At 50.1% G+C, this 16,236-nt stretch overlaps 1 protein-coding gene across 2 annotated transcripts in view; it reads left to right on the top strand.

The window, feature by feature from the left end:
• Window positions 1-16,236, top strand: part of LOC144487449 (insulin-like growth factor 2 mRNA-binding protein 2) — a 66,855-nt gene that overhangs the window by 17,220 nt on the left and 33,399 nt on the right. For both annotated transcript variants that reach the window (XM_078205526.1, XM_078205527.1), the window contains exons 6-8: window positions 396-518; window positions 1,285-1,420; window positions 7,745-7,867. In XM_078205526.1, the coding sequence (XP_078061652.1) occupies window positions 396-518; window positions 1,285-1,420; window positions 7,745-7,867 (382 nt within the window). The remainder of the gene's footprint in view (window positions 1-395; window positions 519-1,284; window positions 1,421-7,744; window positions 7,868-16,236) is intronic.

Genomic DNA, 16,236 nt, shown 5'->3' with positions numbered 1-16,236 from the left:
GCTGGAATTGAACCCGGGTCCTTGGTGCTGTGAGGCAGCAGTGCGAACCACCGTGCCGCACTCAGTTTAGTTACTCAGTTTATCTTTGCACCAATTTCTTTAAGGAAAATAAAGCTAAAATGTTGATCAGCAGCAATCTGAGTGAGCGGCGGAACTGGCTCGAGGGGCAGAATGATCTCCTTTTGTCATTCTGTTCTAACAGACACTCCCAGGACAGGTACAGCATGGATTAGATACAGAGTAAAGTTCCCTGTGCGCTGTCGCAGCCTCAGCACAACCCACAGATGAGTCAGTGCAGCAGTGTGATGCTGAGCTTCTTGGGGTTTTTGAAGTGCGCAGAGCGGGAGGAAGACTATGGACTGGACGTGTGTCTAATGATTGTCCGTGCGTTTTAGCACTGAGGAGATCCCGTTGAAAATCCTCGCTCACAACGGCTTCGTGGGGCGGCTGATTGGCAAAGAAGGACGGAACCTGAAGAAAATCGAACAGGAAACAGGGACCAAAATAACCATCTCTCCGTAAGTAGAGTCTGTGTTTGGTTGTAGAGTTGATGCTTATCAGGTGGGGATCTCTGCACAAAAAAAGCAGGGGGAAGTTTAAACAGGTCGCTTGTTTAGTTTAGTTACTGAATTTGATGGTGTTGCCAGTGAGGGATTATCGTGCTGTGTTCCACTTCGAACCTTTTCTGATTTGATTTTTTTAACAGAAGGCTCAACCAACCCATCAAACACACGTTTGCAACAAAGTCAAAGCCCGCTCTCCACTGTCCTGCCAAACATTCACAGGCAGGAACAACGCAGCTTAGATCCAGAGTTGCTAAACTCCAGAAGTGTGGCAACAATGTGGACAATCCTGTTGAACCCTGGCACACAGTGAAGTCAGTTTGTGATGTTGCTGGAATGGGTGTTTTCTGGGTTAAGGCGGGCGGGGGGGGGGGTGCAGAGATTGCTGAATGCAGTGTAAGCTCTCGATTACCACAGTTGGAAAGGGAGTGTTTGCTGAGTGTCACTCTTGTGTGTGCAAATGTTGCAAACATGCAATGTGCTCCGATAAAATTGGGAAAGCCCCAAACCTTGCCCTCTCTGGCGGGGGGGGGGGGGGGGGGTGCATCAGCAGGTCGGACACCCCACAGTGTGGTTTGGAGGGAACTGCGTTAGGTAATCACAGTGTGACAGATGTCAGTCCATGTCATTCCAGTAGTTGAAGTAGAGCTGAGCTGCGGAAGATGTGTGCGTGCACTCAAGTGTGTCCACGTTCTAAAGCATGTTTGTTGTGGCTGGTCAGGTTGCAGGACTTGACGCTTTACAATCCGGAGAGGACCATCACTATAAAGGGCAGCATTGAGGCCTGCTCGAAAGCTGAAGTAGAAATCATGAAGAAACTGAGAGAAGCGTATGAAAATGACCTTGCTGCTATGAATGTAAGTTCCATTTGAAGAATGTTACCTAATTGTGCTGAGGCGAGCTCCTTCCATGTTGCACCTTTTCCCATAAAGAAACACCCCAGGGAACTAAGGCAAAGAGAAGATTCAAAACGTGCCTTTGTCGGGGTGCGGGAGGAGGCATTTAAAGGAGGGGACAGAGATGAAGAGCTTTTGGGAGGGAAGCCCAGAGTGTGGGGCCGAGACTGCTGGAGACACAGCTGCCAGGATTGGGGGAAAGGTAACTGAGAACCCCTGACGCTCTCAGGGTGGTTGAGTGGCAGGATGGGTTTAGCAGCCTCTCCTGTGATTTGGTCAGATATTCAAGGTGACATATGGCGAGACAGGAAGATGGGGATCATCCTGCATAATATATGAGAGGAAATTGGGAAGTGTTAAATATTGAGGGTAGGCGAATGCCAGAGTTGGGAGACGCGTGATGGGAGAGGAGGAGGGCCATTCGACCCACGGTGCTGATCATAGGGTAGCCCACCCCTGCTGGCCTGCATCCCTCCACAGCCACTGTGCTTGGCTGCTTCCGTCGGCAGATGGACAGTTCCAGATCTTGTGGACCCGGTCAGTTGGTGAAATCGCTGCTCCCCTCATTTCCCCGGCCCTCAAGCTGTGCGCTCTCCTCTACCTCAGCAATGGAATGGGAAGAGAAGGAAAACTCGAGCATTCAACTGAGCGTTTGACACAATTGTGGCCAAAAAAGAAACCCACTTCATCTTTTTACAGATCTTTTCATGCGTTTAGAATTTGCGTTTATGTTTGTGTTGCGTACGAGATGAGCTTTCAGCCAAGCTGTCATCAAATGGGTCGCAGTTAGAGTACGAGGTCTATTAGGAAGCGATATTGTTATCAACCTGTTGCCATGGTGAAGAATATGCACATTTTCTCTTCAGTGCAATGGCTGAATAATGTTCCAACTGTTCTGCACAAAGTTGAAAGCTTCGCCTGACACGACATAGGCTGAACTTGTTTTGATAAAGAAAGGCTTACACACTGCCGTCGCTCCTGCCCACTCACACCAATGTCAAATTTTGCGTCACAAAAGCTCTCGAGTCCCAGGCTGCACACGGACCTTGTGTACACAGTTTGTGCACGGCTTATCCTCACGTTTCACATGCTTTTTGTGAACTTTGTGCTTATTGAGGTGAGCAATGGTTAGTGCTGGCGACAGTAACCTTTCTGAGATCAGTGCAGCACAGAATCATAGAATGATACACCACAGAAGGAAGCCATTCAGCCCATCGTGCCTGTTGCTAGCCCGTTAATAGAACAATCCAATTAATTCCATTCTCCTGTGCTTTCCCAATAGCCCTGCAATTTTGTTCCTCGGAGCATAAGAAATGCGAATAACTTCCATCTGTCGGGTTCTGTGATTGGGATTCGTGGGCGGCACGGTAGCACGGTGGTTAGCACTGCTGCTTCACAGCTCCAGGGTCCCGGGTTCGATTCCCGGCTCGGGTCACTGTCTGTGTGGAGTTTGCACATTCTCCTCGTGTCTGCGTGGGTTTCCTCCGGGTGCTCCGGTTTCCTCCCACAGTCCAAAGATGTGCGGGTTAGGTTGATTGGCCAGGTTAAAAAATTGCCCCTTAGAGTCCTGGGATGTGTAGGTTAGAGGGATTAGCGGGTAAAATATGTGGGGGTAGGGCCTGGGTGGGATTGTGGTCGGTGCAGACTCGATGGGCCGAATGGCCTCCTTCTGCACTGTAGGGTTTCTATGATTTCTTACCTAGTCATTCAACCTGTTCCTTTGCTGCCTCACTGCCTATCTTCCATCTAACTTTGTACTGGCAGCAAACTTGAAGACATTACACTCGGTCCCCTTGTCTAAAAGGAGAAGGAATGCCTTCACTCAAAGGGTTGTAAATCTTTGGAACTTTCTGTCCCGGAGAGCTCTCGATGTTCCATCGCTGAAAGTAGATAGATTTTTGTATTTAAGTAACTAAGCGATATGAGGGTAAGTGTGGAACGGTGGAGTTGAGGTAGATCATTGTTGATTTATTGAGAAGGCTCAATGGCCCAAATGACCACCTTCCTCACCTATTTCTGATACTCTAATCCCTTTATATAGAGTCATAGAAACTGCCATAAAGGCGTGCTAATCCCATTTTCCAGCACTTGTCCCATATCCTTGAATGTTATGATATAAATCAGGATTGTACAGCTTTTTCACACGAGGCACCACATCTCAATTTTTTTCTGACTCAAGGTACCGGTGAGCAAATTTCAAAAAGATGAATTAAAGGAAATTAATGTCAGATAACTTGATTTTTTTTAAAAATTAACAAAACTGACCATTGAAACATGTCAAGCAGCAGAGCTAATCAATAAGGCTTTGCCTTTTCGCTTCAGAAACAGAGCTAGAGAGCGACAGACTAGATCCCAAGTCTTGGCCACCAGGGAAAGTGCAGGGATCACTTTTCCACCAAGGTGGAACTTGGGATGGCTGTGAAAATACCACGGAAGGCATCCTCACTCTGCCCTGTCGGAGACTACAGCTGCCCCGGTCGGGCAGGAGATGTTGCTGTAACTACTGTTCCTTTTGGCCTCACGGGCCTGCTCCATAATATTGACCCCAGTGCTCCCTTAGTGGGCCAGAGCCTGTGCAGGAGGGCGAGCGAGAGAATGAACCATGGTCACTCAACTTGACGCTGCTTCTCCAATCACAGACAGTTACTCTCCCACATTTGCAGCTAGTAGGCTCACTGGTGAATGTTTAAACAGGTGGGTCCATGGGCCTGAGACGACGTGGTGGGCCTGATTGTGGCCTGCAGGCCGTACACTGGGCAATCCTGATACAGATTGTAAATAGCTGAGGGCCAAGTACTGATTCTTATGATACCCCACTAGTTGAGTGTGCCACCCTGAAAACAATCTTTTTATTCCTGTTTATTGTTCATTCAGTATGAATTAAGGATCAATAATATACTACCCCCAAATCCCTGAGTCTTAATTTTGTGGAACAGCCTCTTGTGTTGGCACAGGATGCTTTTTGAAAATGCAAATACACAAAATCCACTGGTTCCCTTATTTATTTTGCTAACAACTGATTTGACAAATGTGGTTTCACTTCCATTTCATTCAACACGTTCCCCTGTGTTGTTTTGGCTAATCATATTATAATCTAAATGCCCTCTTGCCACCTTCCTAATAGATTCTACCATTCTTTCTTGTTGCTGATAGACTAATAAGTGGCCTATAGGAAAATAGGAACATGGGTATTTGGAGTGGGAGTAGGCAATTCAGCCCTTCGAACCCGCTCCGTCATTCTGTATGATCATGGCTGATCTCCATCTCATTCTAACTCCACTCCCTGCCCTTTCCCCATAGTCCTTTATCCCACTTTTTATCAAATATTTATCAATCTCTTTCTTGAATCCATTGATTTATTCTGCATCCAATGCACTCTGGGGCAGTGAATTCCACAGATTCACAACCCTCTGAGAAGTAGCTCCACCTTATCTCTGTCTTGAACTTCCACCTTGTTACTCTACAACTATGACCTCTTGGCCTAGACTGTTCTAGGAGGAGGAACATTTGGTTAACATTTACTTTATCAATCCCGTTGAGTATTTTATATACCTCAATCAAATCCCCCCTCATTCTCCTGTACTCCAGCGAGTACAAGCCCAAGCTTCTCAACCACTCCTGATACGACAGTCCCTCCAAACCTGGAATCAATCTAGTGAACCTCTTCTGAACCACCTCCAGTGCCACCACATCCTTCCTCAAAGAAGGTGACCAAACTGAACACGATACTAAGTGCGGTCTCACCAATGCCGTATACGATTGTAACAACACTTCTCCACTTTTATACTCTAGGCCCTTTGCAATAAATGCCAAGATTCCATTTGCTTTCCTTATAACATTCTGCACCTGTATACCCACTTTCTGAGACTCATGCACAAGGACATCCAGATCCCTCTGCACAGATGCCTTTTGAATCCATTTCCTATTTAGATAGTAATTTACCCTTTTATTTTTCCGGCCAAAATGAATAACCTTGCATTATCCACATTAAATTCCAACTGTCAGATTCTGGCCCATTTCCCTAGCCAGTCAATATAAGAACATAAGAACTCGGAGCAGGAGCAGGCGATCCAGCCCGTCAAGCCTGCTTTTCCATTCAGTAAGATCAAGGGTGATCTTTTTGTGGACTCAACTCCACTTACCCGCCTGCTCACCATAACCCTTAATTCCTTTACTATTCAAAATTCTATCTATCTTTGCCTTAAAAACATTCAGTAAGGTAGCCTTAACTGCTTCACTGGGCAGGGAATTCCACAGATTCACAACCCTTTGTGTGAAGATGTTCCTCCCCAACTCAGTTCTAAATCTGCTCCCCCTTATTTTGAGGCTCTGCCCCCTAGTTCTGGTTTCACCTCCCTGCTTCTATTTCATCTATTCCCTTCATAATTTTATATAATTCTATAAGATCCCCCCTTATTCTTCTAAATTCCAATGAGTATAGTCCCAGTCTACTCAGTCTCTCCTCAAAGCCAACCCTAGTGAATCTCCTCTACACCCCCTCCAGTGCCAGTACATCCTTTTTCAAGTAAAGAGACCAAAACTGTACACAATACTCCAGGTGTGGCCTCACCAACATCTTATACAGCTGCAACATAACCTCCCTGTTTTTAAACCCCATCCTTCTAACAATGAAGGACAAAATTCCATTTGCCTTCTTAATTACCTGCTGCATCTGCAAACCAACGTTTTGTGTTTCACGTACAAGAACACCCAGGTCCCTCTGCACAGCAGCATGCTGCAATTTTTACCATTTAAATACCAGCCCATTTTGCTGTTATGTCTGCCAAAATGGATGACCTCACATGTACCAACATTGTACTCCATCTGCCAGACCCTTGCCCATTCACTTAAACTATCCATATCCCTCTGCAGACTTTGTGTCCTCTGCACGCTTTGCTCTACCTCTCATCTTAGTGTCATCTGCGAACTTTCACACACTGCACATGGTCCCCAACTCCAAATCATTGATGTAAATTGTAAACAATTCCCTATAATTCCTCCTCTCCCTCCTTTCTTGAATAGAGGGGTGTTTATCCAGTTTCCTTTTGAAAGCTATTATTGAACATTGCCCCTTCTGGCAGTGTATTACAATTGGGAACAACTCTGTGCTGAAAGAGGTTTTCTCACTTCCCCTCTCATCCCTTTAAATTTGTGGCCTCTCGTTAGTGACCCTTTTATCACTGGAAACTGTTTCTCCTTAAACACTGAGACATTGACAAAAGAGATCACAGAAAGAACAACTTAGCATAACCACTTAATGATGTCAGCAAACATTTTGTTTCAGTTGTCCAGACAGAACTCCTGCTGAGATAATGCTTTCACTGGTCTGGGCACCCAGCCAAGTGTGCATCATGAGACTTGTCAATAAGCCCCTATCAATAAAAGCATTAGCTCAGCAGGCGGCTGTGTTTTGTGAATGGGTTTTATGCTCCCCCTTGGCAGGTGAGTATTGGTTTACATTGGATTGCAGCTGTTCACGTGCTTGTGATTCATTCACATGGATTTGTCTGAGGCCAGTGGGGGAAATGTTTCTGTTGTTCCTGTTGTACAGTGCTCTGCTCCTCCCTCCTCCTCGATTACTCTTTGGGTTCAACAGCAAACTTTATGTTAAGATGGCGCTTTAACCATCATCGATTAGCTGTCCTCTGGCATTGCTCTCAATTAACAAGGTGACAGTTTTTTTAAGGATTGTATTGCTGGAAGCATTATTGTGCTACTAAGGTGAAACTGTACCTTTTAAGGATAGTTGCTGATAAATAATAGTGGCTGGGGTCAGTCAGTGTTTAATTGCTGTTTGGTTAGATTGCAATATGCTTATTAGTTTCAGGCTGTCATTCAGACACATCCAGCCCCTGTTCTGTGTTTGTAGGGGAATGTGAAGCCTGCACGAGTTGAGTTTACAGTTTCTATCTGTGATGACAAAATTAGATTGCAGCACCTACAGCCAACACTGAGGAAAGGTATTACAGTTATCCTGCTGCTGGTTTCAGTCTAGTCACCCTCACTGCATCAGATGTGTGCCGTGGTGTCAGGAGCCATGGTCAGTGTTCACCGTGGTCAGTGTTCACCATGGTCAGTGTTCACCGTGGTGGAAAAGCTCAGTACCAATCACAGTCACACCCGAGGAATGGTTAACTAGATGACAAGCAGCTTGAGGGGTCACTGTCGGTGCAAAAGTCCCATGAGGAAAGAGAGAGGGAGAATGAGGGATTTAGAGAAAAGGACAAGACATCTATTGCACACCAGCGATCCCCATTTGGCGCTCATAAATTCTTTTCTTTTCAGCAACAAGCGAACTTGATCCCGGGGTTGAATTTAAATGCCCTGGGGATCTTCTCGTCAGGATTGCCGGTGCTTCCATCAACAAGTAGGCCTCGTGGAGCTGCTCCTTCCTACAATCCCTTTGCGGTGAGTGTCCTTCTCTTTTTCCACTGCTTCTACTCACTTGTAGCAAACGACCAGACTCTGTTGTAAATCATCGGGAGCTGAGATCGTTGCCTCATTCGTTGACCCATTGGCCTGACCTCACTGAGTGCAGGCTAATCTTGAGTGAGGAGGAACGCAGTTCCTGAAGGAGCAACACAATTCCTGAAGGAGCAATCCGTCCTGACCCAAGACCCTGTCTTTTAAACGCAGTGATATTCCAGTTTGACTAATGTAAGCTTCTAATGTTTAGTGAGTGTGTTGCAACCAGAACCCAGGTGGGATCCCCCCAAAGTTATTGATCCAGGCGAGACCCCTCGATTTGTCACCGTATGGTTGGGAAACCCCCTTACTGTCACATACCGCAATGAGGAAGGATAACTGGCTCTGTGTTTTTATTTAACCCACCCTCTGCTGGTAGCAACAATGGTTTAACCTAACAAGGTTCCCTTCCTCTTGGGTACTTTGTCCAGACCCAATAGTTATATTTTAAAAGGAGCCGATTTAACCAGGCTTTCTTTAGTTAAGATAGAGTAGGTTTATTAACTGCTAAAAAGGATAGGAGAAATGGTAAAACACATGCAAATACATTCATATGGATTGGGAGTCCAATAGTAAATAGATAATATATAATTAAAAGGTTTGTAGTACACTCCTCGAGTTGCGAGGTGTAGATGATGACACATTACGATTGTTTTCAGTACAGTTAGTTTCTGCTGGTGAATATTGATTCTTAATTTCAGGTGTTCTGTAGTTTGGTAGAAAGATTTCAGTTCCATTTTCCAGCTGCGAGCCTTCTGCTGGCTGATCGACTTTCACAGCCGGCTATTTTTGCAGGGGCCCTGCCTTGGTCACTGTATCACGTTCAATGTGGCAAACTTCCTGTTGCTTTTCTCACAGCACACCCACACAGACCAACCGACAGACAGATATAGGGAAGCTCTCTTAGCTAACTTTTAAACCCCATCTTTGTGTGTTTGAACTGACAGTCAGTCTAGACAATTATACCCAGGGTCTCAGATAGCCATTGGGCCCTAACTTCCTACCTCTCCAGCATTACAGTTGGGACAGGAGGAGGGGGGAGGGAATATCCCTTTGAGTTCCCACATAAGGGTTTGTGAGGCAATTGTCCAGAAGCGCTAACTTGTTCTGGACGATTGCACCGGGCTGGGAACTATCCAACAAAGTGATTTAAATCGTTAACTTTAGATGGTTCTGCCAGTTATACCCTCACAATTGCTCTGAAAGAGAAGGAAAAAAGGCATTTCTAACTTGAGAGTCACTGTTTTAAACACCCAGACCGAGCCCCTCACTGTACACTAACTAAGCACCCTCTCCCCAACAACCCCCTCCGCACTGTCACCACCACCCACAGGATTCAACCTAACCTCCCCCACCCCTGCAACGCCCCAGACCACCTCCACCCTGGATCTGAATGACACCGTGACTCCCCCCAAGTCTGGACCCACACTCCCATATTCCATTGACTTACCTTAGAAACTTACCTTCGCCTTCCTCCCTTTTGGTGGGACTTTAAACTCACCTGCTTTATAGCAGCTAGTGCCATAAAAAAGGGGGCATGTCCTCCTCCTTGCTGCTCCTTTTAGCTTTGCCGCTGGAGCTCTGGACATGCATTGCGTCTTCAGTCTCCCCTGCCCTGAGTGAGCACGGTTGGGGCAAAATGGGTGCCTAACGTTATAAGCACAGGTAAGTTGCTAAGAGTGCTGGTCCAGCACGGGAGTGCCCCACTCCAAGGAAATTACAGCCCTTTATGTTCCTTTGTCTTTACCAGAGATGGTAATCAGTCTTCGCATTCTTTTAGAATTAACTTGTCTGGAAGCAGAGGGAGGGATTTCATTTGTTAGAGAAATCCCCCTCCGGCCAGTCCTGTCAAGGGATAGCTGTATGTTCTCAAACATCTGCCCTGTCTGTCCATTTTTAAGGTACTACTAAAAATCCAGTATTTCCACATATGATTCCAGGGTTTTTTCCTCCATCATCATAACACATGCTTGAGATATTCAAATAGGTTTTGTAGCCAACGAAGCATTTTCTGAATTGTAATCAGCAAGATCCCACACACAGCAAGTAAAATTTGAACTATTTATTACCCAATGTTGTTAGAGGGATAAGTATTGGCCAGGACACCAGTCAACATTCCTGCAGCTCCTCGGGCTGTGCAGGTGAACATTTTAAATTCACCTGAACAGGTGAACAGGTCTCCCTCGATCTTGCACTGGAATTGTGTGCTCAGGTTCTGGACATTGTGTCGACAATGGGAAGTAACCCAGGCAACTGTTCTGGGGACACAGTTTCAAATCCAGCCACAGCATATTGTGGAATTGAAATTCAGTTAATTCATTTGCAAAAATGAATCTGGAATTGAAAAGCTCAATAATGGTAATTCTGAAACTATCACTAAAACCCATCTAGTTCACTAATGCTCTTTAGGAAAGGAAATCTTGTGTGGCCCACACGTGACTCCAGATCCACAGCAAAGTGGTTTGACTTGAGGGCAATTACGGTTGGGCAACAAATGTTGGCCTTGCCAGCGTTGCCCACATCCCATCCAAGAATTTTTTTAAAATTACTTCTGCCTTGGGCAAGGATATGAAAACACTGAGAGCTGGACCTTGGTGATCGCTTTTGGGTTTTGATTTGGAAAGACAAAGAGTTACAAATGTGTGTCACTCTGTTCCAATATGGCACTGCCTGCTGGCTTCACTCCCAGTGCGGCACTGCCTGCTGGCTTCACTCCCAGTGCGGCACTGCCTGCTGGCTTCACTCCCAGTGCGGCACTGCCTGCTGGCTTCACTCCCAGTGCGGCACTGCCTGCTGGCTTCACTCCCAGTGCGGCACTGCCTGCTGTCTTCACTCCCAGTGCGGCACTGCCTGCTGGCTTCACTCCCAGTGCGGCACTGCCTGCTGGCTTCACTCCCAGTGCGACACTGCCTCCTGGCTTCACTCCCAGTGCGGCACTGCCTGCTGCCTTCACTCCCAGTGCGGCACTGCCTGCTGGCTTCACTCCCAGTGCGGCACTGCCTGCTGCCTTCACTCCCGGTGCGGCGCTGCCTCCTGCCTTCACCCCTGGTGCGGCACTGCCTGCTGGCTTCACCCCCGGTGCGGCGCTGCCTGCTGGCTTCACTCCCAGTGCGGCACTGCCTGCTGGCTTCACTCCCAGTGCGGCGCTGCCTGCTGGCTTCACTCCCAGTGCGGACTGCCTGCTGGCTTCACCCCCGGTGCGGCGCTGCTGCTGGCTTCACTCCCAGTGCGGCACTGCCTCCTGCCTTCACTCCCAGTGCGGCACTGCCTGCTGGCTTCACTCCCAGTGCGGCACTGCCTGCTGGCTTCACTCCCAGTGCGGCACTGCCTGCTGGCTTCACTCCCAGTGCGGCACTGCCTGCTGGCTTCACTCCCAGTGCGGCACTGCCTGCTGGCTTCACTCCCAGTGCGGCACTGCCTGCTGGCTTCACTCCCAGTGCGGACTGCCTGCTGGCTTCACTCCCAGTGCGGCACTGCCTGCTGGCTTCACTCCCAGTGCGGACTGCCTGCTGGCTTCACTCCCAGTGCGGCACTGCCTGCTGGCTTCACCCCCAGTGCGGCACTGCCTGCTGGCTTCACTCCCAGTGCGGCACTGCCTGCTGGCTTCACTCCCAGTGCGGCACTGCCTGCTGGCTTCACTCCCAGTGCGGCACTGCCTGCTGGCTTCACTCCCAGTGCGGCACTGCCTGCTGGCTTCACTCCCAGTGCGGACTGCCTGCTGGCTTCACTCCCAGTGCGGCACTGCCTGCTGGCTTCACTCCCAGTGCGGACTGCCTGCTGGCTTCACTCCCAGTGCGGCACTGCCTGCTGGCTTCACCCCCAGTGCGGACTGCCTGCTGGCTTCACTCCCAGTGCGGCACTGCCTGCTGGCTTCACTCCCAGTGCGGCACTGCCTGCTGGCTTCACTCCCAGTGCGGCACTGCCTGCTGGCTTCACTCCCAGTGCGGCACTGCCTCCTGCCTTCACCCCTGGTGCGGCGTTGCCTCCTGCCTTCACTCCCAGTGCGGCACTGCCTCCTGCCTTCACCCCCGGTGCGGCACTGCCTGCTGGCTTCACTCCCAGTGCGGCACTGCCTGCTGGCTTCACCCCCAGTGCGGACTGCCTGCTGGCTTCACTCCCAGTGCGGCACTGCCTCCTGCCTTCACCCCCGGTGCGGCACTGCCTCCTGCCTTCACCCCCGGTGCGGCGCTGCCTCCTGCCTTCACTCCCAGTGCGGCACTGCCTCCTGCCTTCACCCCCGGTGCGGCACTGCCTGCTGGCTTCACTCCCAGTGCGGCACTGCCTGCTGGCTTCACCCCCAGTGCGGACTGCCTGCTGGCTTCACTCCCTGTGCGGCACTGCCTCCTGCCTTCACCCCCGGTGCGGCACTGCCTACTGGCTTCACCCCCGGTGCGGCACTGCCTCCTGCCTTCACCCCCGGTGCGGCACTGCCTCCTGCCTTCACCCCCGGTGCGGCACTGCCTACTGGCTTCACCCCCGGTGCGGCACTGCCTCCTGCCTTCACCCCCGGTGCGGCACTGCCTCCTGCCTTCACCCCCGGTGCGGCACTGCCTACTGGCTTCACCCCCGGTGCGGCACTGCCTCCTGCCTTCACCCCCGGTGCGGCACTGCCTCCTGCCTTCACTCCCGGTGCGGCACTGCCTGCTGGCTTCACTCCCAGTGCGGCACTGCCTGCTGGCTTCACTCCCAGTGCGGCACTGCCTGCTGGCTTCACTCCCAGTGCGGCACTGCCTGCTGGCTTCACTCCCAATGCGACACTGCCTCCTGGCTTCACTCCCAGTGCGGCACTGCCTGCTGGCTTCACCCCCGGTGCGGCACTGCCTGCTGGCTTCACCCCCGGTGCGTCACTGCCTGCTGCCTTCACCCCCGGTGCGGCACTGCCTGCTGCCTTCACCCCCGGTGCGGCACTGCCTGCTGGCTTCACCCCCGGTGCGGCACTGCCTGCTGCCTTCACTCCCAGTGCGGCACTGCATCCTGGCTTCACTCCCAGTGCGGCACTGCCTCCTGGCTTCACTCCCAGTGTGGCACTGCCTGCTGGCTTCACTCCCAGTGCGGCACTGCCTGCTGGCTTCACTCCCAGTGCGGCACTGCCTGCTGGCTTCACTCCCAGTGCGGCACAGCCTGCTGGCTTCACTCCCAGTGCGGCACTGCCTGCTGGCTTCACTCCCAGTGCGGCACTGCCTGCTGGCTTCACTCCCAGTGCAGCACTGCCTGCTGGCTTCACTCCCAGTGCAGCACTGCCTGCTGGCTTCACTCCCAGTGCGGCACTGCCTCCTGGCTTCACTCCCAGTGCGGCACTGCCTGCTGCCTTCACTCCCAGTGCGGCAATGCCTCCTGGCTTCACTCCCAGTGCGGCACTGCCTCCTGGCTTCACTCCCAGTGCGGCACTGCCTGCTGGCTTCACTCCCAGTGCGGCACTGCCTCCTGCCTTCACCCCCGGTGCGGCACTGCCTGCTAGCTTCACTCCCAGTGCGGACTGCCTCCTGCCTTCACCCCCGGTGCGGCACTGCCTGCTGGCTTCACTCCCAGTGCAGCACTGCCTCCTGCCTTCACCCCTGGTGCGGCGCTGCCTCCTGCCTTCACTCCCAGTGCGGCACTGCCTCCTGCCTTCACCCCCGGTGCGGCACTGCCTGCTGGCTTCACTCCCAGTGCGGCACTGCCTGCTGGCTTCACCCCCAGTGCGGACTGCCTGCTGGCTTCACCCCCAGTGCGGACTGCCTGCTGGCTTCACTCCCAGTGCGGCACTGCCTCCTGCCTTCACCCCCGGTGCGGCACTGCCTACTGGCTTCACCCCCGGTGCGGCACTGCCTCCTGCCTTCACCCCCGGTGCGGCACTGCCTGCTGGCTTCACTCCCAGTGCGGACTGCCTGCTGGCTTCACTCCCAGTGCGGCACTGCCTGCTGGCTTCAGTTCCTTGGTCCTTTGTTGTATTTGACATGAAACAAGAAGAAACCTGACACTTGCTGAAGCTGTCTTGTGGTGTAGAATCCTTTTTTAAAAGTATCAAGAGACGAGAGTGTGTTTACAAAGCGCCATGGACATTACTGCATCTCTGTGGGCTCTGAGCAGGAAAGGGTGTGGAAGTGTATCTGATATGATCGCTCTTTCACCTACAAGTGTATTTTGAGAATAGTTGGCAGAGTGTAGAGCAGCAAGCACCGGTCACAGCTGACCACCCCTCAATCTGATAATGGTTTGCTGAATGGAGGCAGGTTGTATTCAGGATTCACCTGCAGGCATATCTGACCTCAACCAATGCTGTTAGCAGTGGTTATTTTCAGCTTTATCAGTTGGTGATGGGGTTGAGCCTAGATACTGGATCCTGGAATCAATATGAATCACATTAAACTGAAGATCGGACAACTAAGATAAGAGCAAAATACAGCGAGTGCTGGAATCTGAAACAAAAACAGAAAATGCTGGAAAATCTCAGCCGGTCTGACAGCATCTGTGGAGGGAGAAAAGAGCCAACGTTTCGAGTCTGGACGACCCTTTCTTCCAAAGCTAAGAGCAAAGAAAATCGGAAGAGTTTTATACTATTGGTGGGGGGGGGGGGCTGGGGGAGGGAGGGGCTGGGGGGGGGGGAGGGAGGGGCTGGGAGGCAGGGGTGCTGTAATAGGACAAAGGGAATGTAAATGAGGATACAGTAGGCTGAGAAAGGTGCTAAAAGTGTCCATTAAGTGATCAGAATGTGTGAATGGCAGAACATGATGTGGAGATGCCGGTGTTGGACTGGGGTGGGCACAGTCAGTAGTCTCACAACACCAGGTTAAAGCCCAACAGGTTTATTTGGTATCATGAGCTTTCAGAGCGCTGCTCCTTCATCAGGTGGCAGAACTGAATGTGTGAATGGCAGAACAGTGGTACGGATTGTTAAGGGACTGACTGAGGAAAGTGGCAGTTGTCCTGAAAGTGGGGGGTGAGGGGGAAGGGGGGGGGGGTGATGGGGTGCAAAATGGAGAGCGAGACTGGAGAACTGGAAAAATGGAAGTGAGAATGAAGGATGATTTTCTATTTTTGTATCTAAGGTCCACTGATCCCCACAAAGCTGCAGCTGAAAAATTTGGAAGCTGTTCGCATGTCAGGGTAGAAATGGGTCATTTTGTTTACTCATTAGAGAAACATGAAGGAAGGTGGGAGGAATTGTACCGTTTGTGAGTGATGAGCTCCACCCTTGGTTGCTGCGTCTAGATCCTATCAGGTCCATCTCACTGAACAAGTACAAGTCACAATGAGTTGGAAGAAATCCACCGTTTCTTTGAAAAAGGTATTGGTTAATGATACGCCATATCCAAGAGACTAACCTATAGGGCAGTAAGGAAAGGTCACTGTCTTTGTCAGACCCAGGGGCTGTTTGAAATGTGAGGGTCGAGTTAGGGATATGCTTACATCAAATATTGTTGCAGATAATTTTTAAACTCTTAATTACAAGAGAAACTTGAGGTTTCACACATCTGACTAATTTGTCCACTGCTCTGTTATCCAATTGGGCACATTCATTATTTTGTGGTTTAAGTTTTATTCTGAAGGTCTTTGCTTCCACCTCACGTTCAAATTGGCTTTTTAATTCAACTCCTGTGTGAGGATGGTAGGTCAGTGAAACCTGGGAGCCAGTGTGTGACGACACTGAGAACGTTTATTACAATTCTCTCTCTCCGTCAGTCGCTCCCCTCCTCCCAGACCCTGCGCTCTGTCTGCCTACTCTGCTCTCTTATTCCAGTTCACTACTACTTTCTTCTAAGTCATTTCTTTGTTCTACACCTCCTCTTCCATCTTTCTCCATCTCTAGCTCACCCTCCTCACTTAATTCTCTCTCTATCTCATTCTAAGTCACTTTTTTACCTACATCTCAGTTTCACTCTGCCCATTTTCTTTTTTGTCTCTCTATCTCACACTGCCTCTCTCTACACGTTGACTTGTCTCTCTATCTCACTCTGCCTCTACACGTTGACTTGTCTCTCTATCTCACTCTGCCTCTACACGTTGACTTGTCTCTCTATCTCTGCCTCTCTCTACACATTGACTTGTCTCTCTATCTCTGCCTCTCTCTACACGTTGACTTGTCTCTCTATCTCACTCTGCCTCTACACGTTGACTTGTCTCTCTATCTCTGCCTCTCTCTACATGTTGACTTGTCTCTCTATCTCTGCCTCTCTCTACACGTTGACTTGTCTCTCTATCTCTGCCTCTCTCTACACATTGACTTGTCTCTCTATCTCACTCTTGTCTGTCAGAATTTGAATGATTAAGCTGTTGAACCCATTCCCACACTGGGATGGCATTTGACACAAGAGTTTACACTGGACTGATCT

This window comes from Mustelus asterias, unplaced genomic scaffold, assembly GCF_964213995.1.
Source record: "Mustelus asterias unplaced genomic scaffold, sMusAst1.hap1.1 HAP1_SCAFFOLD_798, whole genome shotgun sequence".
In the NCBI taxonomy this organism is placed as follows: domain Eukaryota; kingdom Metazoa; phylum Chordata; class Chondrichthyes; order Carcharhiniformes; family Triakidae; genus Mustelus; species Mustelus asterias.
Note: the sequence above shows the minus strand (reverse complement) of the source record. Positions and strands in the feature narration are given on the sequence as shown.